Genomic DNA, 27,234 nt, shown 5'->3' on the forward strand with positions numbered 1-27,234 from the left:
GACAGTGTCAAATGCTTTGCACAAGTCCAGGTAGATGACATCAGTTGCTCTTCCCTTATCCATCAATGCTGTAACCCCGTTGTAAAAGGCTACCAAATTTGTCAGGCACGATTTGCCCTTAGTGAAGCTGTGTTGGCTGTCACCAATCACCTCCTTGTTTTCTATGTGTTTTAGCATAGTTTCCAGGAGGATCTGCCCCATGATCTTACCAGGCACAGAGGAGAGACTGACTGGCCTGTAGTTCCCTAGGTCTTCTTTTTTTCCCTTTTTCAAAATGGGGGGTGTCAGTGTGAACTTCACCAGACTGCCATTACTTCTCAAATATGATGGATAGTGGATTAGCAACTTCATCCGCCAGTTCCCTCGGGACCTGTGGCTGGATCTCATCAGGTCCCATGAACTTGTGCATCTTCAGGTTCCTTAGATGGGCTCAAACCTGATCTTCTCCTACAGTGGGCGGCTCTTTATTCTCCCAGTCCCTGCCTTTGCCTTCTGTGACTTGGGCAGTGAGGCTTGAGCACTTGCCGGTGAAGAGCGAGGCAAAAAAGTCATTGACTACCTCAGCCTTCTCCATATCCTGGGTAACCAGGTCTCCCGTTTCCTTCCGGAGAGGGACCACATTTTCCCTCATCTTCCTTTTATCACCAAGGTACCTATAGACGCTTTTCTTGTTGCCCTTGATGTCCCTGGCCAGATTTAATTCTATCAGGGCTTTAGCTTTCCTAACCTGATCACTGGCTGCTCGGACAATTTCTCTGTATTCGTCCCAGGCTACCTGACCTTGCTTCCACCCTTTGTAGGCTTCCTTTCTGTGTTTGAGTTTGTCCAGGAGCTCCTTGTCCACCCATGCAGGCCTCCTGGCATTTTTGCCTGACTTCCTCTTTGTTGAGATGCAAGGCTCCTGAGCTTGGAGGTGATCCTTGAATATTAACCAGCTTTCTTGGGCCCCTCTTCCCTCCAGGGCTTTATCCCATGGCACTCTACGAAGCAGGTCCCTGAAGAGGCCCAAGCATGCTCTCCTGACGTCCAGGGTAGTGAGTTTGCTGTGCGCCCTCCTTGGTGCCCTAAGCATCTTGAACTCCACCATTTCATGGTCACTGCAGCCAAGGCTGCCCTTAGGCTTCACATTCCCCACCAGCACCTCCTTGTTGGTGAGAGCAAGGTCCAGCATAGCAGCTCTCCTTGTTGGCTCCACAAGCTAGACAAAAGTTTGACGCCCTTTTTTCAACCATTTCTCATTCTTTCAGTTTTTCATCTTTCTCTTCTTCACCTGTTTTTTTTTATCCCCCCCTTTGGGGGCGTTTTGGAAAGTAAACTTTGCAGCCTGTTACATGCTTATCAGAGCAGTGTTACACAAATAGAAGATCAATGGCATTGCACAATATAAGATCAAGTATCAGTGCAGGGAGCACTGACAGGTAACACCTGACCAGGTGTTTCCTCTCATACTAGTGAGGCTTCGGATCATGTACATTACCATGGCATATATTGACCAGCTTGGATCTGTCAGGCTGTGAGCCAGATAACTGGCAAAACACTAGAATCAATCAGGTTGGCAGGGTTAGTAGCTAACATCCATCAAGGGGGGTAAAACTTACAGCTTTGGACCTACCCTAAGATATTTTGGGCTTTGTAGCCAGGTGTCTGTGCTCCTCTCCAAGGCTATGTATTCTTTATCCATTAATCTCTCCTGTCCCTCTTTATTACAAGAGCATAGATGGCAAGCATTAGAAAATGCATCCATGACTTTGGTAGTAATAATAAACCGCTGATTTTTAAAGTGCCCTTCAGAGTGTCTCTGTTTCTTGCATTTTGGAAGCACTCAACAAATACAAATGCTGTAAGTCTACCACATTGGGCAACTTGCTTCTTGAGGCCCCTCCAGATAACACATCTGAAAAGCCATAAATCTTCTTTTGTTTGGCATGAACAAAACAGAAAGCTCCTAGTGACCCTTTATTCTTCCCTTCAAAAAATATGGCATAGATTAACTGCAGAAACATATGGCTTGTCTGTTCTTATTCCAAAATGATGGGAAATATTACTGTGGGTATAGTTCATCATTAAAATAACGTTAGGGCTAGGTATATTAAATGTATGAGCTAGATACTGAGGCCTGATTTTTAATTTTACTGATTCACCTACTAAAGAAATTAATTTTTTCTTTTGACAGGTGGAGCCAACAGTTCCACTGCAATTAATGCTGCGTGTATTTTCTCCCATGGTGTTCAGTTTATTGAACAAAACTTTCCTGGTGCCTTGTCCCGGTTCACAATCGATTTCTTAATACTCTATGCTTTTCTACCAGGACTTGCCATTATAGCAATTCTGAGCTTCAAAATAAGAGAGAGAATTATTGGCAGGCAATAAAAAAGTAGCAGTGCTAACCATTCTAATAATGCACTTTTTACTTGATCATGGTTGAAGGCTTAAATTGATGGATTTTAGATAGAATTTCAGTGATTATACATACAGAAACACATTCATCTTACGTTTGTTTCTAACTGGATGTTTTCCATCTTGAAAAACAATGTTCTCTTAAGAGTGTGAATGGCTTCCTGCTATTGGTATTCCCACCCCACTCCCAAATCAGGCATAATCAATAGCATTACATGTTTTAAAGGACTTTTTGAATTTAATTTAGTCAGCTGTTTCTATCGATTTTTAACAATGTATCAATGGTGCTCTAATCTTTTTCACACTAATTTGTTTTTTAACCATTACCAATAAGCAGAGAGGTATAATTGCTAGTATATCTTGTATTTTAACTCCTGGGCTTTGTTTTGATACCATCTTGGGGATTTGTAGAAACGCAACATACCAAACACATGTAAATAAAGACAGAATCAAGAAATCACTCCACTTTAATCTTATGCATACTTTATAATCAATGAGTACAGGATCTTTAAGCAATATAAAAGTTACCCAACATGTTTTTGTCTTGTAAATTATGGTAAATGAGAGAAGACAATTATGTTATTTGTATCTGTTCCTTCTTTTCATTACCAAGTTCTAAATCTTGTTTTGGAAGCAGTTTGTGAATTACTAGAACAAATTTTTGTTTGTTAATAAAATGTCAATTTAGCTAGGGAAAAAAAAGTTGTTTGCCAGTTCTTGGAAGCGATGTAGTTTGCATCTTTGGAAATTATTCTCATGGGCTCACTAACATGCCAGGAGAGTCTAATTTATCCATTTATTCAATATAAGTACCTCTTAAAATTGAAAGCCTAACAGACACAGAATTCCCAAGTTTTATAACGTACTTTGCATGTTTCATGACATTATTTATTACAGAGGGATAGCTAGAGATTTCTTCAGGGAGGTAAGTATATTTGTATCTTAAAATTCCATAATAATATAATTAGTTTAATTTTATAGCTTTGAGATGATGCACTTTTTGTAACGAAGAATTTGAAACCCTCAAGCTAATGCAAGTTCTCCACTTAAGTGTGAGGCCACAATTTTTTTCTAGTATCTTTATGTATAATATTCCAAGATACCAACGTTATAATGAGAAAAACATTCGATGAACAAATATGTTAAAAATAACTTTAAAGAGCTGGAAAGATGTTACATTAGGTAGTCTTTCCCATTTTTATGTGCATGTAGGGTTGTTCATCAGGGACTATTCTTACGATCTGGTCTCCCAAGTGACTGACTGTTCAGACATTTATTGTCTAACAACAAATCTTAGCTCTCAAGAGACACCTTTGGCTTTAAGCTAGATCCTGTCTTGTGTCTTCTCAAAACACTCAGGCCATCTCATAATAGTGAGGATGTCCATGGACAAAAAGCCGTATGTAGTTTAGGCTAGCATTTCACCACCTTAGGCTGCATGTGAATCAATTATACTTCCACCACTAACCAAGTATCTGTCAAATTGATTAGACTGACTTCCTAGTATTTGAATATTTGACAGAAATGTCGTCTTCTGAATTCTGTGCAAAGTTATTACAACGTTATACATTGCAAGAAATAATTCCTGTATTAAACTGTATGATACTGAAACAGAGATAAAGCAAACTTCTGAATTTTAGATCAGGTCAAACATGGTTTTAATTCCACTTTATTCTGCTACCTTTTGTGGAACTATCCTATTCAAATACATCAAACAATGATGCAAATATATTCTTAAGCTTTGCTTTTGAATTATATATGCAACGAACTAGGAAAAGAATGCCTAGCATGCTTTACTACGCAGTTTCATATTTTGGGTGTGAAAACTTGTTTATATTTAAATACATGTTTAGGGCAGAAGCATTACAAAAACAAATCAAATATTGTGTTATAAATTATAAAATCGGTAGAACTGACTAATGGCAGTTTTCATATTCAAACCCATCTCTGAACAGTCTAGAATTCCTTTCTCCCCACTTTTTAAAACACTGTCAGTACCACGACATATTTAAATTTGGACTGAACAAATAAACAGCTATTTTTATTAAAAGTAATAACAGGAATGCTTAATAAATATTAATTTTGTAGTTTGATATTGCAGATTGCAGATTAAATTGCTGCATCAGATTAAATTGCTAGTGTAATGTTAAAATGATTAAAGTAATTTTGTAAATGTTAAACTGAAGACACCTATAGCAGTTCATCAATCAGGTTCAAAATCCATTTCTTTCCAGGATTTAGAGGCATTTCTTTTGTATTGTTCAAGTTCCTAAAACAGAAACACACATACATATTAATCTAATCTCATTATTAAAAGCAATGATACATACATTAGCCACCTAAACATTTAAAGCATGTCCAAACATTTTTCACTGTACAAAAAGTCCTATATGTTTTTTACTTTTAACAAAATTATACTAAAAGTGCTATAAATTTTGCCACATTTGCTCTTACATAGTGAGCTAGATTTTATTTATTTAGGCCTAGATAGTTGCTTTCTAGGCAACTAGAAGAAATTTTGGGTGGGGTCTTAGACATTCAGTTTGAGAAACCAGGCTCCCTATGAACATACAGAAATGTAACACTACCTGTGTTTTAAAAACAGAAATCAGAATGAACCAACAGAAACTACTGTTTCACACACAGGAAGTCAGGGCCTTTCAAGAAACAAAATGAACTGGTAATTCCTTAAGATCACAGAAAAGAAACTAGAAAAACAAAGCCTACTTTCTTTCTTTCCTTTTTTTTTTTTCCCCAAAGCACAGGACTGAAATGAACTTCTGTAAGCTTATACATCACCAGTGGTGATAATTTAGAGAGCTACCAGTAGACCTTAGAAACCCTGCAGAACACAGGCTTGTCCAGAAAGCAGTAAGCAGAAATATATTTTAAAGGAATGCAATGGGTGTTTAGGAAATCAACGTACCATATCTATTCAATCTATGGTACTGGATATTTGTGGAAATATTATTCATCATTGCTTGAGGTTTTTCAGGAAGTGTATTACTCATGACAGACAATGATGCCATGCTTTTACTTTTGTTTTGTTTTTCAGTTAGTAGTTAAAGTATTCTTTCAGGTGCTACTGTTTAGTAGATTGAAAAGTTAGCACCTGTGTGTAAAAATAAAATGCAAATCCAATGTGGTAATTAAAATTATGCATCTTCTAGATAGTAATTAGATTATTAAAAGCAAACAGAGGCTCAAATTGTGGAGGTATAAATAAAGCGAATTAGGTATGAAAGATGAGGCAATCTACATTATAGTATACTTGACATCAGCTGAGTACTAGCATGGTAGACAAATGACCTTGTTTCAGTCAAAAGGGCTACTGGGAATTTTGAAGCCTGTAATAAAAGGTTCTAGCAACATCACCAACCAACAATTTCATCTTCTGAATTTTATGTAGTGGTGCATACTGTTGGGAATTATTTCCGAAGATTTTTTTCAGCAAAAATTAATTTAGAAAGCACTACGATTGCTTTTTGTTCATTTAAGAATAAGAAGTCTTCCAACGTATTTGCAGTACTTATTACAACGTAATTACTTATTACAACGTAATTACGTATATATTTGCAGTACTTATTACAAAGTATTTGAGGTACTGCTAGACCTAACCATGTACTGGCTTGCAATACAAAAAAAGTCATTATATCTTACTTAGATATAGAGGAAAAAGAGATGGACATAAACCAGTGATTAGTATAAATGTAGCAAAGACTCTCAAATTAATAGAATGGATTTAACAGAGTAAGGGAGGTTTCACTGTAGTTACACAGATACCAGAATTGACAAAAATAACAAAATTCACACCTGGTAAATTTAACAGAAGTATTAATTCTCAATCCAGAGCACAGAGAGAGGAAGAAGAAAATAAAAGGCAGAGCAACAAAGAAATCATCATCTAAAAATTTTACAGAAGTAATAACTGGAATTTTCTCTCTCTCAGGAAATAACTTCAGCAGCTTTGTCATCAGTGCAAAGTTTTCAGAAAGCACCACAGATTTATGAGCAGTAAGAGGATTTTTAATTAGTGCATATTCTTCATGATGCTTGCAGGAGACTAGTTTTACAGTTAAGTAACTCGTAGATGACTGACACAGAACATATTGTGCCTAGTCTAAATCTAGTAAGTTGCATTATTAAATACTGCTCTAGTACTACTGAACTGTTCTATCTCTAAGCCAGTCTTTACTCAGTATTTTCACTCTCTCATTATTAATATAAAGTAATTATGATCTTGGAACATACTGAACCGTTGGAAACTTGCCAACAGTTAGGAATAGAAAGAATACTGTGATATTTTAAGGAACACATGTAACCTGATTTATGCTAAGTAAATAATTTCAATTCTAACAACTTTCCCAAAGGCTATGGGAAGGGGTAAAATTAGACAATGAAGTTTTACATATAACGACAATGCTGTCTGGGGGTTGTGTCTACAGGTGCTGCCTAAATAATTAGCCTTACAGATTTATTATCTGACTGTTTCAAGAAAGAGGCAGATAATTTAGCAGAATTTATATTGCTGTAATTTTTAGCTAGCTAGAAGGCAATTCAGTGTAAAGGTAATTCAAAACAATACAGAAATGCAAAGTATCAAAACCACAGCATACATTAAAACTGTATAGCTATACCACTACATACAGAAGTACAGAACAAAATTATAAATATTTATTTTGGAGACATATGTAGGTAAGACTAACATTTAAACAATGAGAAAGGAAAGAAAAAAAAAGGGATTAAATGGGAAGATATGTACAAAAAAATAATCTTTAACAAATTCAGTGATTCATGAGGAAAAATGCTGTCAGGAAAGTAAATTTCCTTAGTTTTCATGTAAAATAGAAAGTAAAATAAATCCCCGTAAGTCAGAAATGTCATGGGAAAAAATCTTTCAAATACAGCTTAAAGATCACTCCAGAGACCCTTTTGAAAAAGGGTACCTTCCTGCTCATAAAGTCCTATACTAGAAACATAGGTAGGATTCTGGAATATACTGTAACTATACAATCAGCTAAGAGATCCTCCCTCCAAACTCAAAGAAGATCCTACGAAAGAATATATCTCAAAGTACACCAAAATGTTTACGCTAGCATTATGCTTCCTTTGTTTTCTGGGTACCAAGTGTAGGGGGCACAGATCAGATTTACAAAGAATTAACAATTGCCATTTAAATATGCTTTCAATGTGCTCTGGGTGCTTTAAACCTTATTAGTCCTAGCAACTTGTCCTAGATAACACTGGCATGAAGTGGATTTTAAAATTTTTTTTAACCTTAATGCTTCTGTGCTTCTGCGTTTCTATAAATTCTTCATCTGTCAAATAGAGAAGATCACACCTAATCTCATAAAGGGATTGGGAAGAAAGACTTAACTGATCTTTGTGAGGCACTCGGATAAGATAACATTACCACACATTCTCAGAGAAAAAAAATTAATACTTTTGCATTCTTTGAAGTGTCTGAAAGGCAGGTTGAGAAATAAGGTACACAAAGAATAAGGATGATGAAAAGAAATACTGAACGATTGAATTGAGACATCAGCAAAATAGTATATGATCATGTAATTAAAGACAATACTATAATGTCTACAAACATGGAGGAAAAATTAAGATTGTAGGAAAAGTCTTAATTGTTGCATCTCCTCAGTTCTGAGGACTTTAACTTTTTTTCATGTAGTTTCTTACTGAAAGTGCTCTTGATCTGGTATATGGTGAAAATAACCAAGTACTGAAACAAGGATTAAAAATCTTAAGTACCTAAACTTCAATAGGAAATTTAATAACAGTGCTCTAATAATGTTCTTTAAGTTGGTTTAAAAAAAAGAAAAAATCTTTTGTACCCACTTGGATATGACTTCATATGAAAACGAGAAAGTTTATTCTTGGCAGCTGAGTAAACATCCTAAATAACTTTTTCTCCACAATATGAAGACCAGCACTTCTCCTCCTCTGGAGAAAATGAAAGATGCTACTGCTCTGTTACCCATGTTAAGGTGCCTGTCATACTTCTCCGCCCAGTAATACTGGTCTGACCAAGGAGGTTCATCACACAATATGCACTCTTTTTTTATTTTTTTATTTTATTTTATTATTTTATTGAATGAGATTGAAATTGTCTCCTGAAGTTCTGCAATATGGTCACGTCAGAAAAGTATGCTGAAAAAATATGAATCTCATTCTGTTAGCCAACACAGACCCAATCTCAGTCAGAGAGCTTCAGACCTGACACCAAGATGATTTTTAGTTGTGAATAACATGGCTAATTATGTTAGTCCTATTTTAGGGGAAATAGGACTACGCTTCCCTGCGAGATGTTATAGAACCTCCCCTTCGTTAAAGTCTTAACAGTTACAGCCCTGTTCACTGTGATCTGCTTCCATTACTTCTTGTTAGCCAACACCAAATGGCACCAGGCATCTACCTTTTTTTTTCCTTTTGTTTTTAGTAGACTTTATGGTATTAGGCTTCAGCTAAAACTGGCACCAATCCCTAAAGTAATACCTTTGTGTAACAAGGACCAGTCAGTGTGAACTTTGGTATTGCGTGACACTGACTTCTTCAGTACTTGATTGGGAGGCTATCCAATTCTTTGATCTCAAGGTTAGCTTTATCATTTGCTTCAATGAATGAAGCTGCAGTCAAATGTCCAGATGAAAAAGGTCCAAGCACCTATTTTGAGTACTAGCAGTACAAGGCATAACAGGATAGCTAAGACCTGAAACAAAAAAAAAACTTTGAAAAGACATCTTAGAGTACTTACCTCTGTGGTAGAGAGCATTTCTAAAGGAAACAGAGTAGACACTCCCATGTGCTATCTCACATTTAGAAGGAACTACGGAACAAGACTTTCATGCACTCCTAGGTGCTCACAGATGCAGGTGGTATATGTGCGGCTCTAATCAACAATATTATTTTAAAAGATCTCACTCTTATTCAAGTTATGTGTGTACCTAAAATGAAATTAAGGTGACCTTAAAGCATCAAAAGCCAAAAAGCTAGCAGAGAATGGAGAAAAATGGATGACAAGTTTGCCATCTTGTTTATGTTTTATGTGGGCTGTATGAAGAGTTAACAGCAAGCTACACGTTTAAGGCCTAATACATATGTGAAATGAGTGTTTTTCTTGACTCTTGAAAGCCCTGCAAAGAGCACAAAATTCCAGTCATTCCCGGAGAGAGTCTGCTAGTTAAGAAATACATTAAAAATGTAAATTCCAAAAAGGTCCCTGGTGCTGTATTCTCTCTCTGAGCTTAACTCCAGAGAATGAAAAAGCACTAAACAATTGCAATAGCACTGTTTGATATAAACCTGCACATTGTATGTCTGTGGGGTCAGAATTACGAAAAGAATTCTGAAAAGACATAGTTGAGAAAGAGCGATGTGCTCTATCTTGAACAAAGGCACAGTGAGGAAAAAATAGCCTCAGAGAGCTTTCCCGAGCAAAAAGGTCTAGAAAGAGAGTGGTACATCTCATAGTTAACTCTGAAAATATTAAGGAGGCAGAATAATCTGGTCTAAAAGAAAACACTCTTGTGACAGAATGCTGATGAGCTGGACTCTTAACTGCTACAGCCAAAAAGCGTATCAGATAAATACTAGCTGACAGCTAGTACATGGGAGTAAGCCAGGTCCTTCCTTGTTTCTGTACTTTTTTTTAAAAACTGTTTTCTAATTTTATACTTGAGAATTTAACCTTTTAGTCTTTTACCCTAGTTGCAGACAAACCCTTCAACCAAGGTTACAAAGTTGGAAGTCGCTGGAAAAGGAATATATTATCCAAAGTACAAGGATCCATTTTGAGACATCAAGTGCTAGGACACTAAAAAGGTTCCTCACAGAGAAATAGCTCTGATTTTATTAAACTTTGTATTGCCACAGTTATCTATAAATCTATTACAGTATTATTGAGCAGTGCTGACCGAGACTGCAACGTCAGCCAGACATGCTAATTCCTCTATAAAACTCAGTGACGGGCTATATTTTGGTTTTGTGTTTAGTTTTCCTTTAAAGCTTATCTTTGAGATAAACAAGCAAACTGGTTATCACCTAGAGTCCAAAGTGGCATATTAATTAACCGAAAGTAACCGAGAAAAATGATAACGTGCACTTAAATGATTTAAAAATATACCTTGTCATCATATGAAACTTCCATTTTGCATTATGTCCCATGATTTCATTAGCAACATGTTGCGTATTGAACATCTTAATATACTGTTCCTCCTACACAACAGATATCATGAGACTCTATAAAAAACATGAGACATATGATGCATTTAAAATGTTGCTTTAAAAATAGGATTTTTGTGCCACTTTTCATATAGCTGGGAAATCCAAAGACAGTTCAATGCTCACTGCAACTACAGAGTTCTTTTCTTTTAGATGTATATTGCTATCTTGGTGCATTTCAAATTGAATGAAATTCTTGGAATATAAAACATTTTAATAATGTGCAAATAATCTTGTAATAATTGAACTTCACGATAGAGAAGTTTAGGAAATAGCTGCAGATAACAAAAGTAATTTTCTCTTTAATGCTCAAATTACTTGTAGTAGTCCAACTAAAAGAAGCTACACTGGTTTGCAATGCCCTTGAACAGATTAAGATTCTAAAAGCCTGTCTCTTTTGTTTAAAAACAGAAAATTAATAGTTTCCTATATGATTTAATCAATGCATACCAGTATCTTCTTTTGCAAGACCTAAGTATTATCTAAAAATAACAAACCTAGTACACCATATAGTTATTTTGAGATATATAGATATACTGAGTATGAGATTACATTGTAAATTCCAAAAGCAATGTGCTTTTGGAATCATTTTAATGATTTCTAAGACTGCTCTTGATGTAACAGAAATTCAGAACTGATGCCTGTATTAACAGGATATTACAGGTAATGTGCAAGTTCAAAGACTGCGGGGGATTCTTGAAATTGCTTTATTCTTTTACGTTATTAATGTATTTCTTTGGATCAGGTAACTACAGGTTTACTGCTTATGCAATCTAACTAAACTCTACAAAAACGTGATAGCAGTAATAATCTAATCCTTTGGCTTTCTTTTACAAGCATGCAAAAAGTTGAAATTTGCCACGGTATTTTAGGGTTAGTTGAGATTAACTGCAGTGCAACTCAATAAAACTGCCTTTCATCTTCAGAGTGCGGGTCTGTAAAAGCATGTGAGATCTAGATTGATAAAATCCATCATCTTAAGCACTGTTAGAAAAACCTCCTTTAACTGCAGTAACTTGGTCCACAAAGAAGTGAAACGGCATACAAATAGCCCACATATAAGCTGTGAGAATGGAGTGGAATGTTTCTCAGTCATTCTAGCAAAGAATTTTCTGTGTGTGAAACAAATGAATCTATAAGAAATAGAGAGTTTCCAGAACAAGTATGTGATACTTCTTCCAAACAAAGAAAAAAAAAATACACAAATCTTGAATTGATTTTAATAGACCCATACCTATGATATTGATGAGGACTATATACAGTATTTCTACTCATGTGATGTTATACACTGATATCTATAAGGCAATGTTCTAACCTTCATCTAGTTTGACACAGAATTTTTCTATAAAATTAATTCACCACAAGTAGTAGGGAAATGCAGAAACACTTCAAACTTAGTAAGAAAAAATAAAAGACCCTTTCCTCACAAAAGGTCTTTCTTGGAATTCAGGGGTTAAGCCAAATATCACTATGTGGAATAATTCTGTTCACTCTGTTCAAGAAAAAATGTACATAGCCTGCAAACTCGAGTCAGAAATGTTATAATCTCCGTACCTTTCCAGTTTAAATAAGAAGTTTTGAAGGTGGAAGACAAAAATAAAAAAGTAAACGGCCCCTACCCCAAACCTTGATACCGCCTCCTAGACTTCCTGCTAGTCAACACCCAAACAGGAGTGCAGAAATGAAGAAATTACTGCCAGGAAAGCTTCACAGCTTTGCTTCAGTATTATTTTAGTGAAATAATTCTGGAAAAGAGCTAGAAGTAAAATTTGAATAATTCATTTCTAAAGAAACCACAGAGCCAAAACTTTGAGATCTAACAATGCCTCACTTGCTTAATGTCTACCAATGGAAAAAAAACCCCAAACTACTAAGTTGAAAACTAAAGTTGAAGTTATTTAAAGGCAAAAAGGGGGCTACGAGTATATTCTACTATTAATTCAGTAGTGCTAGTGGTTCTGGAATACCTGACTGTGAACAGCAACTGGAGAACAACCACACACCTGGTTTTTCTGAGCTCTCATGACATCAACTTCATACTCAGCGTATTGTAAATCCTGTGCAGGGTCCTTGGTATCTTGTAAATCGCAGAAACTCTAAAAGAAGAAATGATAAAAACCCAAATGATAAAATTTATCTGCTATTCTTTTAACAAGAAAATGCCACTCTCTAGATCTAATGGAAGTATTTTGCTTTTAATACAAATGTATTAAAATCCTGCATTTATGGAAGAATTTTGTACTATAGGACACAGATTAGATAATATATAGTATATATCATCTTAGATTGGTAAAATGATGAGAAAGCAATAATGCAGTCAGATCTTAAAGGAAAGAAAATAGTCTTATTTGGTAGTTGTTTATTTCTCTCTCCTCAAAATGAAAATATCCTTTCTGGCCCATGACATTTGGGTTAAGGTTGCTCTTGCTAAAGCATTTAATACTCAAGACTGGAATTCAGTTCCAGTTACCAGAAGCATTACTTCACTATCTGAGAAACTGATTTCTATCTTTTTGCCAAACACTGGAAACTTCAGTTACTAACCTTGAGGGAACTATAAGTTTAAGTTTAATTCCAAAGAAGTAAATACACTAAAAGAAAGAAACACTATCAAATAAGAATTTTTTTTTTTAAATTTTTTTAAATGTTGTCCTGCAGATTTCTCCTTACTCATAAAAAATGGAAAGTAGCAATAAGTCAATCATGCAAATGATGGAATAAAATAAAGCAAAATTATAATTATTATTAGACGAGGGGATGGAAAAAGAAATTCACAAGGCATAAAAACAGCTTTAAAGTTTAAAGCATATTTTGGAGCCAAAACAGTAGACTGGGAATCTACTTGGCAAATCTTCTTTAATTAGACTGATACCTTAGAACACTGATGGAGCTTGCAAGATGAAAAATGTATTCATTTCTCCAGCTGTTTCAGGGGGAGTTCAGGAGTTATGGCATGAGGGGTTGGGGAAGGTTTGTTATCATGTTTTAAAAGGCTATGAGCAAGTGTTACATGAAAAATAACAGTCCTGTGTAGATTTTGAAAAGTAAAATTTAGTCTTTATCATGTTGGGGCATACTGTACTGAGAACGGCATCTTAGTGACAATTTCTTCTGGTCACAAACCACCTGAAATAATTTGTAGGCTTTGATATGTAGCAGTCAAGTGAGTGGGAAAGGGTGAATTCAGACTCCTCCCCACCAAGAATGGAGTTCCATAGACTGAAAACTAGAAAAAGCCCAGTTTGTGCACCATAATCTGAGGCACAGTTTCATAGCCCTGACTGACTTCCTTGCCTGCCCAGGTAAGCCATAGGGCAGGAAATGGCCAGGGATAAAGAACTGTGATACAGTCTAGTACACGAGGAGAAAGCAGCAGCCTGTATTTGCTCAGGTCAAATGGAAAATAATTTTGATTTCCTAACAACAGCAATTACTTTTATTGAAAAGAAGTATTTGGGGGTTTGCCTCTTGGGACCAGAAATTTCTGAAATGTGTACAAGATTTATCACTTCATAGGTGCCAAGGGATTCTAATTACCTTGCAAATCCAAACACTTCCCATAGCAAAATGACAGATTTTGGCAAGGAACTCTTAACACAGTCACCTCATTCATGCCCTAGGAGAACAAGGATCAGTAGCGTGCTACAGCCAGGAAGAGCTCTCATCTTGGAACATCACTGTCATTTGGTTTAGGCATTAGGGGATATGTCACCTTATAAAATTCCAAAAACATTGAGTATAGCATGTCTCTCAATATAATGAAAGGCAATGATGTAACTTTGGAAAAAACAGAAGGTTACATCAGTACTTTCATTATTACTAAATGTAGGAAGGTGACTGAAGATGCAGAAGCTAATAATTAAAGCACCACTACATACAAATCTGTCTCTTTTAAAAATGTATGAATTAAAGAGGTTGGAAGAAACAGAACTGCTAGGCGAGACCAAAATTCCAGTGACTGGACTTGAAAGACAAAAATTAGTAGCGATATTACTACAGTTCCATGAGAAAAGAAGCTGTGCAGCAGACATGTAAATACCTACCTTGGGAGGAAATGTTTTCTCAAATACTTTTTTCCACAGTTCCAATGGTGTGTTTGCACGCATCTTTCCAATATCACTATCAGAGGCAGGCGGTGGTCCTAAGGATTACAGCACAGCACAAAGTAATACAAGTATGTTGTCATAACAACATACATTATCAAAGCATTTTGGATAATGATCCATCTGATTTAATATTTTATCTTCTACAGTGACAAGCTGCAACAAGTTTGGAAAAACATTCATCTCCCACCATGAAACAGGCTGAGTGGTATTGTATATTATGTTTTCTTTCAGATCTAAGGTTGTTGGTACTTTACTCTTTGAAGTAGTCAAATTACTGACTATAATTGAATAGTAATTGAATAGTAATTTTAAACTTTCTAAGCCATTTCCTTCAATAATCTGTTAAAAATGATGCTGATGTGCTATAATTTAACTTCATTTTTTATTTGCTTAAAATTTTTTTCTTGGTTTCAGAAACAATTAAGCAACAAACACGATGAACAGGAAATATCCTAACCTATTTGGCTCAGCGAATCCAGGCCTGCTGGTATAAATAGAGGTTTGCTGTGATCCACTGATACAGACTTGCTAAACAGAAAAAAGAAAATGTATCAAGTGAGCATTTAGCAATCAACGAAAAATGACATTATTCTAGCTAAGACTAGACTCTTACTGGGCTTTGCATACAAATACACATAAATAAAAATCTACTTAATTCTAGTGGTGACCATGTTTCTAATCCATCAGTTTTGGGATCAAAAACAAGGAGTTATTCCTGTCCTGTGCAGAGATAGGCAGCTGAAATACAGGAGTAAAAGTCCATGAACAAGAATCTTTCAGAGATCATATTTAAGAAAAAAAATGTTTTGGTGATTACAATATTTTTTATTAAGTACTTCTAGACTCTGGGCAAGACATTTATTAGTTAGACAACAATTATGTTACCTTTTATCATAGCCAAATGCCAAGTGATTAATAAGAACACGTGCTTTCAGCAAAAAAGGTAAACTAAATGAATCAGAAAACAAAATCTACATTATGATCTTCCATCACAGAAATATTACATTATGTCATATGCATAGATGATTTCGGATGGAGCCTGGCTAATTCCTGACCTCAATAGATTTGGTATATGTGCAACGAATTTACTAGAATAAAAATCTCACCCTCCCTTTCCAAAACATGAATGTATCTGTCACTGAATACATAGATCAAGAAAGATTAAATGAAAAATAGCATAAAGATTAAAGAATAAATCTTAAAATATTGCTTCACAGCTTTTGGAGTATGCACATTAAGAGACGCAAATTTTTTGCCAAAGACTAATGAGTTATTAAGACTTTAAACTGCATTAAAAATTATCCAGAATACCATAAACATTTAGAAATGTAATGAATAACTAAAATTGTTCACACATCATAAAAGCAGCTCGATAGTGGCAGAACTGGTACAGATTTATCAGAAAGCAGCTCCCAGAATATCTTCTCAAACAGCATGCTTATTCCTGTCTAAGGGCTTTTGCATCCTAACAGATTCATGAGAAAGAAGTCAGATCCCTACTGTGGGAAATGAAGTTTCTCCCACTCGTTTCAGTGGGAATCAGGATTTAGCAGCCAAAGAGTTTTAGGCTCCTAGTTCTTCATCTTTAATTACAATAATGCTTAAATACTTTAAAAAAAAAAAAATTTAGATCAAGACAGTTGTATTCTCAGTTAAGAAAAGATGAATTCACGTATCAAAGTACGAAAGCTGTACAATTTTACATGGATGCAAAAGGACATGCTGTGATTATAACAATTTAAAACAAATAAGTTGTTTGGTAATCAAAATAAGCCACTATTAAATATTATTTATTACATAGATGATGGTTGATACAATTAGAACCATCTTCTGATATAGAGAGAACCCAAGAGGCAGCTTTTTTGGATTGTGAACCTGAGCATGCATGTTTCTGCCTTTGCTCAGGAGATGATCTGCCAAACTCAAAATCAATTTATATACCCACATAAATACTTCCTTGTCCTCATCGTTGGCAGTTCCTACTCATTACTGTAAAAAATCCCTGCCTTTATTCTTCAACACTGTAAGTGTGATAATCTGGTATGCTTAAACTGCTGTGAAGACAAGCCCTTGGATCTAAGTTTTTAAATCTACCGAAGCCAGGTCACTAGACATAAGTTCATGCTTCTACCAAGAAGGCCAGTTCTCTAATTCTATCTAGGACTATCACTTTTTCCCGTCCTCCTTTTTTATACCAAAAAAATTTTGCCAGATGTGCAGTAAACTCAATATGGGAACCGAGTTGGCTAACAGAAAACCATTTTTATTTAGTTTTTGCTGATATTGGAAATTATGTAGTTTGTTTGTTCATAAGGTATATCCATCCATCCCCTGCCAATACTTGTAACCCATTTGACAGATTAGCTCATGAAGAAAGCTACTGTAAAATCAATTAAATCCCATTTTCTCTAGGAGTTTTACATTTGTATTTTTTAAAATATTGTTTTGTAACACAAATATTGCTCATCTTCTCTATCCTTAGTTAGAAAGTGAATATACGCACCACTAATGATGCTCCATAATAATGCGAAACAAATCGAAGCGTCTTGCTTATTATTTTCCTCATTTCAGAGTCAAACTCCTGAAAAAGTTCATATTGGAACATATATGTAAGAAAAAAAATATTACAGCTAGAACTTTTCATTTTTTGTATAAACTGCAGTGCACTTAGGCTACAATATACGAGGCTTTCAGCTGTCAGCGTAATTATATCTTAAGACAGAATCAGTAACAGCCTACTCTGAAAAGAAATGTCACAATTTCCCTTTGTTTCTTTTTTACAGAGGGAGCCTAATTCAGGCAATAGGTTAGTCCAGAAGAAGTTTCCTAATTGGGAATGCTATTCAATTTCCAATTAATTTATCTCATTTTGTTTTAAATTTTTAGAAGTAGAAACACTACCTAGTAGAAGAGTAAGGATTTTTTCTTTTTGTGAAAATATTTAACTTTCAGTAAACCCTTGGGTATATGCTTTCTAAATTCTAATACCTGCAAGATTTGAAAGGTGCATAAAAATACCTTTTCATCCATGTTTCTTTAATATAAGATCATACAGATGGCCTTCCCTGGATAAAGTCGTCGAAAACCTGGTCCCAATGAAGCCTGCAGGAGTCTGTCCATAGACCCCAATGGAATTAGGCTGTTATTCTGTGCTTTGCTTATTACATGAGAGTCACCGATTTTTAAAGAGGTCATCGCTCAGCATAAAGCCTCAGTACAAAAGAAGGCAGAGTACCTTATTAATAAAGGATTAAGTAACTCAAAGAGTCAGCCAAGTATCAATGAACTATGTAGTATCCAAAGAAGCACAAGCTGCCAGCACGGCAGCTAAAAATCAAACATACTATTCTAGTTTCTCATGATCAAGTGCTGTTGAAAATTGAGTATGCATTTGTTTGGATTTTTAATGTCCTGGGAGAGAATCCAGCAGTACTATGACATTTCTTTCCTCTCCCTGCTAAAAGATGCAATTACTCACTTGTCTCTAAAAACTTAAGTACTTAAAAAAACCCAAACAGTTCCAGACTGAAATGATAGTTTACTGTTTGTGCTGCCACAACTACCAAAAAATCTGACCAGCCGACTTGAAAGATGCCCCTCTTTTACTGCCATAAACTTACAGCTGCTGTCAGAAGGGACACATGGAGCTGGATTTCTCTCATTATAAAAGAAAGGCATCAACACCATGTTTTCTTGCTTCCCTCTTCAGTCTGCAGCAACTTATATCTCAACATTTTCCAAGTACATCTCAAAAATCATCAGTTTGGGAGTGTTTTGTGAAGGAACGACATATGCCTTCCATAATGCTGTTGGATGGAAAGATTTTTTTTGTGGTAGAAGGCTGACTGGCTGTACTTTTGTTCAAATGATTACTATTTTGTTACCAAGATTTTAGTATATAGAATCTTTACCAGGAATCTTTTAATTATTTAAAAAAAAATTAAGTATTACTTACATGAAAAATATCATATTTGCTTCCAATTATCACCAAGGGTATCGGAAAAGGGTCAACTAACTCATAATCCTATTAAACAGATGTACAACAGTTAAGCACTGTAAACAAACTGTAGAAGATTGCAACTGTTAAAACAACTGAAAAGGGTTAAAATTAATTCACAGAAGACAAGCTCTATTTTTTCAAAACCTTAAGTTAGATGAATAAACTGTAATGCTATATCCATGCCATATTCTACAATTTTCTCATTTTCTTCATAAATGGTCAGGAAATAATCCCTCTGAGCAGTCAGAACACTTACTGGCATAAAAGGGCTCTTACACTATATACTCCAGCTCCAACATTAGATGGGAAGGGAAGAGAGGAAAAGCCTCATATATTCACAGAACAACTGCCAGACTGGGTTAGTAGAACTGGCTTTTTGACACATTTCCCCCTCCTTGCATCATATCCAAAGTAATACAGACAAAAGCTCAAGAAAATTAAGCTGAATGATTTGCTTGTGTCACATATTTGTCCTCCCCACATCACATTTTCCAAACTCTTTAAAAATACTTAATGTGATTTTCAAATGTTTGATATCAGCAGAAAGAGGAACCATGAAAATGCAAATCAATACCAAGGGACGAAAACAGCTCTGGGGGTGTAGATTTACGTGTTAAATAGCTAACTTCTGATAAAAGTTTTAATAAGTAGATTACAATAATCCTCAAGTTATCTGGAAGGTTTTCCTGTAGTCCTTATGAAATGAGACAATCCCCATATGTGTTCACACAGGTATTTAGTCAAGCTGCTTCGGTTGCAGCAGAGAGGAAAAAGAGATGTGTTGTAGCAGAGGTTGACCTAACTGTTCCCTTCTAAAACTGGTTATTTCACATACAGGTTAAATGACAGTCAGTATATTAGTGAGAAGCTGCACATACTGAAAATCCTCTACTTTGAGAGAAAAAATAATGGTTTTACTCATACACTGTCAAGGCAAAAGCTTTGAACAAAATTATCATAACTTAAAACTGGGTGTACAGAATATAGAACAGAAAAAAAATTAGTTTTAGTTTCTTAACTAAGAAAAAATTAATTCAGGATAACATCAAAACCACTAAAACTGGCATACTGAACCCTGTTTATCTTTTGACTATGGAATTAATTTTTGACTATGGACTACTTTAGGGGCATCCAGCCTTTTTAAACAAGGTCTGTAATTGATATCTTACACTTTATCATCATAGCCAATAATTCTTTACCCAGGCCAATGGAATATATCTAATCCTTAAAAAAACCCCTCTAAGAACCTCATCAATTCCTGTTTATCATAAAAATATGTTTAGCTATAAAAAGGCAAATAAAAATCTGCGTAAACTGTCATTTACTTTGACTATAAAAGATAGTATTTCCTCCCACAAAATTGACATAATTTTTTCTTGAACAACAACGAAAGTAAAAAGAGAACCAAGGAGTAACAAAATATTTTGTTTGCACCCTTTCTGTGTTTGATAATGAAGTCTGAAGAGAAACTCAGACTTCCCTACAGGGCAAGTATAACAAGTCTTCTCTTCTTAACAATTAATGGCATTATTATTTTTACTTATTGAAAAAAGCTTGCCGTTTTCTGATATGTAAGCCCCTATATGTAAACCTGACACTGTGGTCATGATTTATTGCCAAGTGTGCTTGTAGGCATTTTCTTTTTGTGAATTACCTTCTCTAAAAGTAAAAAACAAAATCATAATCCAGCAGATCTCAAACCCTATACTCTAAATCTACTGAGTATTGCATATGTTGCTTTCTCATAAATTTTAAGTTACTTTTAAATTTTTGAGCTATATAAGCATTTGCTGTATTGTAGCATTTTATAGAAGTTACAGTAACTAGATTTATGTGCCAAGTCTTTGAATTGTTGAATACTTATTTATGCATTATATACACACAACATTTGCAGAGGTTTAATGCACAATGACTTTTCATTTCTATTGCACATAATCTAGTTTAGCTTTTCCAGAGATTTAGTTAGCAATTATGTTTAAGGACTGATGTTAACATTTCTGAAACTTTATAATTTAATTAGTTGTCAGATTATCAAAAGGCATTGAGTTTGTGATAGACATTTAAATAAATGCAAAGTATATAGTCATGTTGATGGCTGTTATAACTATATTCTTTGCTTAAATTTGTACCTTCAGCTAGTCTCTTGCTAGATGACTTTTGTACATTCTAGTTTTCATCTTCATTTTAAAAAGATGAGGGGGGGGGGAAGGCAAACTGCTACTCTAAAACTATTTCTTTTGATTGGTGTAACATGCCATAACAATCACATTAGATATCTAACAAAAAGATATGAGAAACCTTCTTTCCTTGTTTCTGCTCTTACTGAATTTTTATTAAATTGCTATAATTTTCCAGTGAACAGGTTCATCTACATCAAATGGATTTTCAGTCATGCATAAAAATCTAAAAGAGTTGTTTATAATTTTCAAAAGATTATCTTTAACTGTATAAAGGCCTGTGACATCTGGAGAAAATATTAGAAGTAACTTACTGGATGATCCCTCTGCAGATTGTTCCGCATCCTCTGTTTAATTTCCGTAGCTACTTCAGGATTTGTCTTTTCTAGTTTGGTTAAAATTTTTTTCACGTGGTTCCTGGTGACCTGCAGAAGTTTCTCCATAGTAGTCCAGAGTTCGTTAGGTTTGGACAGATCCAATACAAGAACTACAGCAAATGACCTATTAAAAAGGCATTATTTGGTCAAATCTTTAGCGCATGAGACAATCAACATTTTCATATACAACCATACCTGTAGTACAAATGCTGAAAACAACAAATGTGAAAATACAAATGCTAAGATAGAATTAAATGTGACAGCAAAGGAAGATGGCTTTTAAGGATACTCTGAGCTCTGAAGAAACCTTTCCTTTGTCTCTTGTTCAGAACTATTACTTCGGCAACTTTCCATCAGAGGTTTTGGGGGGATTGTATATATCAAAATTTATTTCTGGAGACTTTGTTTCAAAGCAGTAAAATATGCAAATATCCTGAGCCCATTTTGCTCCTTCTTCCTGTATGACTGGGCACTTCTACCATCATGTATCACCGCCATCTCAAAACTCTACAATCCCAGATGAAGCAATGTTAGCAAATGGTTAGGATCTTTCCTAACCATTAATGTATTAGAAAGTTCTATACTTTCATTATCCTTTTGTAATCCGAAATGGAAAAAACTGGTTAAGGGCAATATTCTCTGCCATGGACTGTGCCAATTAGCTGGAACCTCAAATGGGTGTATGAGAAAGTCTTCTGAAAGATAAACAGAAGAAGTCAGAGTTCTCAAGACATACGTAGCAATTACCAGGCTCTTAAAGGTGGATTATGATGAGAAATGTTTTACATATAAACTCCTCTCCTTACAAAACCCTGCCTCCCAAAACTCTAACTGCATTAAAGTGCAACTGTAAAGAAGAACGTCGCAAATGCACCCACTGGAATGGATGCAATCATTCTTTCACATCCCATCCTGACTTGAAAAAGGGGATTCCAGACCAGAGTGGTATTAGAAAGACTACAAAGCAAAGTGAATGACCAATTTCACTTTAAAATGCTGTGGGGAAAAAAATCTGTTGAAAAGTCTCTTGGTGAAACTAGATATAGTTCATGGAACTTTTAAATAAGCAAATTGCTTGACTACAGACAGATGAGAAAATCAGTGAAAAGCACTTATACTTAAGTTGAAATGCTAGAATTTTTTACTAGCATGTTAAAATATTGCCTTATGAACAGAAGTGGTCTTACAGAACAATGTTGCTATCTCATCAAAGAATCTTAAGATCATCCACATCAGATGATTCCTTATCAGTAAAAAGGGAAGAAAAGATTGATGGAGGTGGAGGTCAGTTAAGTCCATTTAGACAATAGCTAAAAAATTATACTTGATTTTTTCCCCCAAGCTCTTCTAGAAACAAAAAGCTTCACATGCCGGAAGTGAAGCCAGTTTTTTTTTTTATTCCTTCTGTATTAGCCTCTCACTAAATAATGACGTTATCTCAATAGCCAAACCAGTAGCAAATGTACATGATAAAAATCGTACCCCTCCTTTTTTATTTCTTTTTCTTTCTTTCACAGAAGTTAAAGCTCACTACTAAAGAAATAAAGCAATGCATCATAATACAAAACGTATCTTTTGATCCTTTTCTGCCCTTCCACTTTCAACTCCATCTTCCCTAACCAGAAAAAACATAAAATGCACCCCCCATGACCTTCTCATTTCTTCATGCAACTCTTCATGCATTTCTTCTTCCTATGCTATTACATCACCTTTATGGATTTTTCTCACTACGTTCTCTTAATTCTCTCTAAATTCCTGTTTCCTTTTGTCTTCAAATCATTTCAATACTTTTAGTCCCTCTCAGAAACATCATCTCTCTTGTATGATCTTCTTATCAGATGGTCACTTCACTTCCCAAAAATCTAGAGATTTTTTTTGTGACAATTTTTTGCCTTGTTTTTCACCCTAAAATACTGCCCCTCACAGAGACAGCATCTATGTTTGCATACAGAAGTAGGAAGCAAGATTTTATTTTTTGTATGCCCCCAAGTTGCTTTTTCTGCTCTTTCACTGAGCATAAAGATATTATGTCCTCTCTTTTTCTATATTTCTTGTTCTATCTATTTAAGGCCAACCTATTTCCTTCACGTTATCGCTTTCTCTTGTTGTTGGAGATTGCTAAGAACTTCGCTTATTAGGAGAGAACTGTGAAAAGGAAAGTCAAAGCAAAGTATCAGTGGTATTACAATGATTTTTAGAAAAAAATCATAAACGTTCTATCTTACATTTTGAAAGAGTTTTCCACAATAAAAGGTCTAGAGATTTACTTATGTTTGAAGGAAAGCTGAAATTAACTTTTGAATTGCAATATTAATCACTTACCTTATGTTGTTGCTAGTGATCGGTATTCGAATCAGTTCCAGTAATGAGGTTCCACCACCTAGTTCCCAAAAATGAGCTATATCTTTGGGCTGTAAAAGAGTTTCTTTATGTTATGTTAGAAGCGTGTGCTTCCATGCAACACCAAGAGAAGATCTTCATCTGATAAACTGGCTTTTCATGCAAGTGACTCAGAATAAGAACATATACTATTTCATGAGTATTTTCTGAAAAACAAAACCAAATAAAAAACTCCCCAAGTTCAAGAAATCCCATACAACTCTTACAAAAGACTCCTGGCATGCCTATGACTGTCTTGATAAATGACTACGGTAAAGTAAAAAAGTCAGGAAGCAGCATCATTAATGATAAACATAAAAAAATCAGGTTCTCTTCCTTTTCTTTTTGTTTATTGCAGCTCAAGAGTAATGCTTTTTGAGAAGTTTGGAACTGGAAAAGTAATGAATCTCTACCTTCACATTTAGTTTCTGGGAAAAGTTTTAAGTGATTTTTATCTTTCAGAGTCAGATTTTCCACTCCCTGCTTCAGTAATAGAAACAGTAATTACCTGCAGCAATAGTTATTGCTGCTGGGCACTGTTATGCTGTGATGGGAATGGGTTCAATATTTCTGTTAACATAATCTGCAGTGCAAAATTTAGCGGTATGGACACATAACCCAAAAATGTAATTATGATTTAACGTCCTCTAAGATGACTGCTTCTTTCATAAAACTGGTCGTAAAGTATCTTCATCTGTTTGTGCTCATTTTGCGTTTTAAAGACAAAGGTAAAGGCATGCATACTATGTTACAATGGGAAAATAAAAGCACTCAAACACGACAAACAAGGTAGTTTTTATAGATGAATCTGACCGCTTTGTGTTATACTTTGGTCTCTGATCTACTGTGTTCTAGTGAGAGCGAAAAACATATTACAGATTAAAATACAAAATTACGCTAGCTAATTTAAATAAAATTATATTAAAAAAACCTTTTTGTTTCACAAACAATAAGCTAAACCCCCTAAGATTCTTATACATAAAAATAAAACACACATTATTTTTCTCTGTGTGTATATATATAAAAAGATACGGTAAACTATACTTTCTGGATACTCACTGTATTGTGCCTCCTTGCCCTTCTTCCAAAGGTATATTCCAAGGCTAATGTTGGCTTTGGAATTTCGTCCCTATGCAAGGAAAAATAACTTCATTTTGTCAATTAAAGAAAGTTAATACTAAATTAAAGAAAGTTAATACTACAGTTACTAAATCATATTTATCAGTCAGTTCAGAACTTGGCTTAGAAACAGCAGCACAGAGAGGACACTTTAAGACAAGAGGTCTCAGTTGCTGAAGACAGGAGAAGTAGCAGCACCAACCTGAAGAGATGGCCATTTAAGCTCTCTAATACTGGAGAACAACAACTGAAGGGGCCAGATGACAGGTAGTAATGAAGGGAAATAAGTTTATCCATAAGTGATCAACCGGTCACAGAATACAACATCTGTATACATATATTATGAATTATCACACAATATAACTACTTATGTAAAATTCGTATCGACTACTTTTAGAAATTTAACACATACCTCTCAAGACACCTCAGTATAATAGTGGTCTTTCCCTGGAAATGAAAAACAAAGAAGATCCCTACTGTACTGTCATTAAAGCATAAAAGTTGTATTGCTAAATGAAACTCGCTCATTTAACATTCCAATAATAAAGTACCGGAAAAGTGTAAACTCATGTAATTGTTTGTAGCCTTATAGTGGAAACTTAACTGCCAACTTTCTGTCAGAATCAAGTTACACTACCATTATTATAATTATAAACTAATAGACATGACAAATACAGTAATAGGAATAGTGTGCTTAAAATTAGACATTAGTGATCAATCCGGCCAACTCTGTTAAACTGTTTAACGGTTTTTAATTATTAATAATACATTTATGTAATGTTTGGTTTCCACTGGAATTAATTATTACTGATGAGATGGAAATAAAAAGAATACTTAAAATACAAACAAACATACAGAAAAATATGTCTTTACACTGTTGAAATTCAGACACTGAGTACCATGCCACACTGAAGGGGCTAGCACTTCTACAGCTTACTCCTGTGTCCTTTCCTATCTCAAAAATCACTGAAGTTCAGGTAAATCTGAAAAGTCATTGTATTTTCTCTGAAAAAGGTATTTTAAAAATTGCTGATTAAGAGGTTGCACATATACCAATCCTTCTAAAATAAAAATTTTATTCTTAAAAGTATGACTCACTTGGTCAAAAAGGCAAATATTTCCTTATTTACTTCACAAATAAATGCTAACAGAAGAAAAATATGAAATTACTAATGACCAAACTTCTGGGACAATGAGTTAAAACAGCCTTAGGCATGTAGAATCATGAGTTTGCAATCACTGATAAGGCATGTTCAAATAGGTCTGACATAATATAGACACAATTCATAGCAGGATGTCAAGGCCGCGATCTACAACAAAACTGGTATCAATGCACTTAAATTGGATTGTTACCAGTTAAACCTTTACAGGGAGAAATTTGACATGTCAAACAATTAAAGAGAGTAGCATTATTTCCGGCAGTTACTTTTACAAAAATTAATGAAGCCAAACCTCAAAGAATTAGCACATCATCAATAACAACGGTTGAAGTTTCGACTCTCCAAACCATAAACTTGAACTTCTGAATTGTAACCATGTCTAATTGGTCCATACCCTGTGGAAAGCCCACTCTCTGCAGAATCGGAACATGACATATTTCGACTTTAGAAGAATTAAGTGGACCTTAATAACAGAAAATATCAGATATTTTCCCTGATACAAACTATGTTCAAAAAGCACAGAATTGTACAGTATTTAGCGTTACCCCATTTTTGTTTCCCATAAATAATATTGATTTTTCCCAAATTTCCACATGCTTGCCATCATCTTCAGGGTTTTCTCTGTTCTCCACTTCAGCTATAGCAAGATCCCATAAAGTATCATTACTGGGAAAAACCAAAGTAAGAGTGTAATTAGAGAAGAACAATGGACCGTCAACCATGATTCCTGAAAATATCTAAATAGACAAGGGTATTGCGGTTTTGGTTTTTTGTTGTTGTTGTTTTTTTTTTTTCCCCACATCACATGCCCTCTGCTTGTTGAAGTACTTCTAACAAAGCCAGGTTAAGCAAAATTCCTCAGGTAACCCCAACAGCCACGTGCGGCACACGCTGAGCAAATACCAGCTGTGTGGCGGGAGGCTTTGTTTTGAGTACATTTAAGACCCCTTTAAAAGGTTTTCTAACGATTAAGGCTTTTCACAGCACCGGAGAAACCGCTCTGGGGTCAGTGAGCTCGGGAGGGCTCAGGACCTGCCCTCGGCGTCCCGGGGAAGATACTGCTCGGAGCAACGAGGGCTTCTTCCCCTCCTCAGGCTCCCCCATGTCCCCCTGCGGGGCGGTGGGGGTGGGTTAGGCCTCCCCCTTTTCTCTGGGATCCCTAACAGGAGCAACCGGCTCCTCGCACCAAGGGCCACGCGTGCCCCCATCCCGCCCGCGGCCCCGATCGCTTTCAGGGGCAGGGATCGAAACGGCCCCTTTTACGCCTTCCTCCCTCCTCCAGGCTGTCCT

The 27,234-nt window shown here is 35.3% G+C and overlaps 2 protein-coding genes across 2 annotated transcripts in view; one reads left to right on the plus strand and one right to left on the minus strand.

Annotated features, from left to right (window-relative positions):
- Positions 1 to 2,370, plus strand: part of ABCG5 (ATP-binding cassette, sub-family G (WHITE), member 5) — a gene marked incomplete at its 5' end in the record, with an annotated part of 14,296 nt that extends 11,926 nt beyond the window's left edge. The window contains one exon of the mRNA XM_009573333.1: positions 2,174 to 2,370. Within this exon, the coding sequence (XP_009571628.1) occupies positions 2,174 to 2,370 (197 nt within the window). The remainder of the gene's footprint in view (positions 1 to 2,173) is intronic.
- Positions 2,371 to 4,600: 2,230 nt separating this feature from the next.
- On the minus strand, positions 4,601 to 26,607 carry DYNC2LI1 (dynein, cytoplasmic 2, light intermediate chain 1). The gene is made up of 12 exons (XM_009573332.1): positions 26,490 to 26,607; positions 25,197 to 25,231; positions 24,725 to 24,794; positions 23,609 to 23,697; positions 21,224 to 21,410; positions 18,688 to 18,756; positions 17,239 to 17,313; positions 15,618 to 15,703; positions 15,190 to 15,260; positions 14,670 to 14,767; positions 12,630 to 12,722; positions 4,601 to 4,666 (listed from the first exon to the last, which is right to left on the minus strand). Exons 1-12 carry the CDS (start codon positions 26,505 to 26,507, stop codon positions 4,601 to 4,603), a joined length of 957 nt encoding a protein of 318 aa, XP_009571627.1. The 5' UTR covers positions 26,508 to 26,607.
- Positions 26,608 to 27,234: the final 627 nt, after the last annotated feature.

This window comes from Fulmarus glacialis, unplaced genomic scaffold (assembly GCF_000690835.1).
Source record: "Fulmarus glacialis isolate BGI_N327 unplaced genomic scaffold, ASM69083v1 scaffold6302, whole genome shotgun sequence".
NCBI lineage: Eukaryota > Metazoa > Chordata > Aves > Procellariiformes > Procellariidae > Fulmarus > Fulmarus glacialis.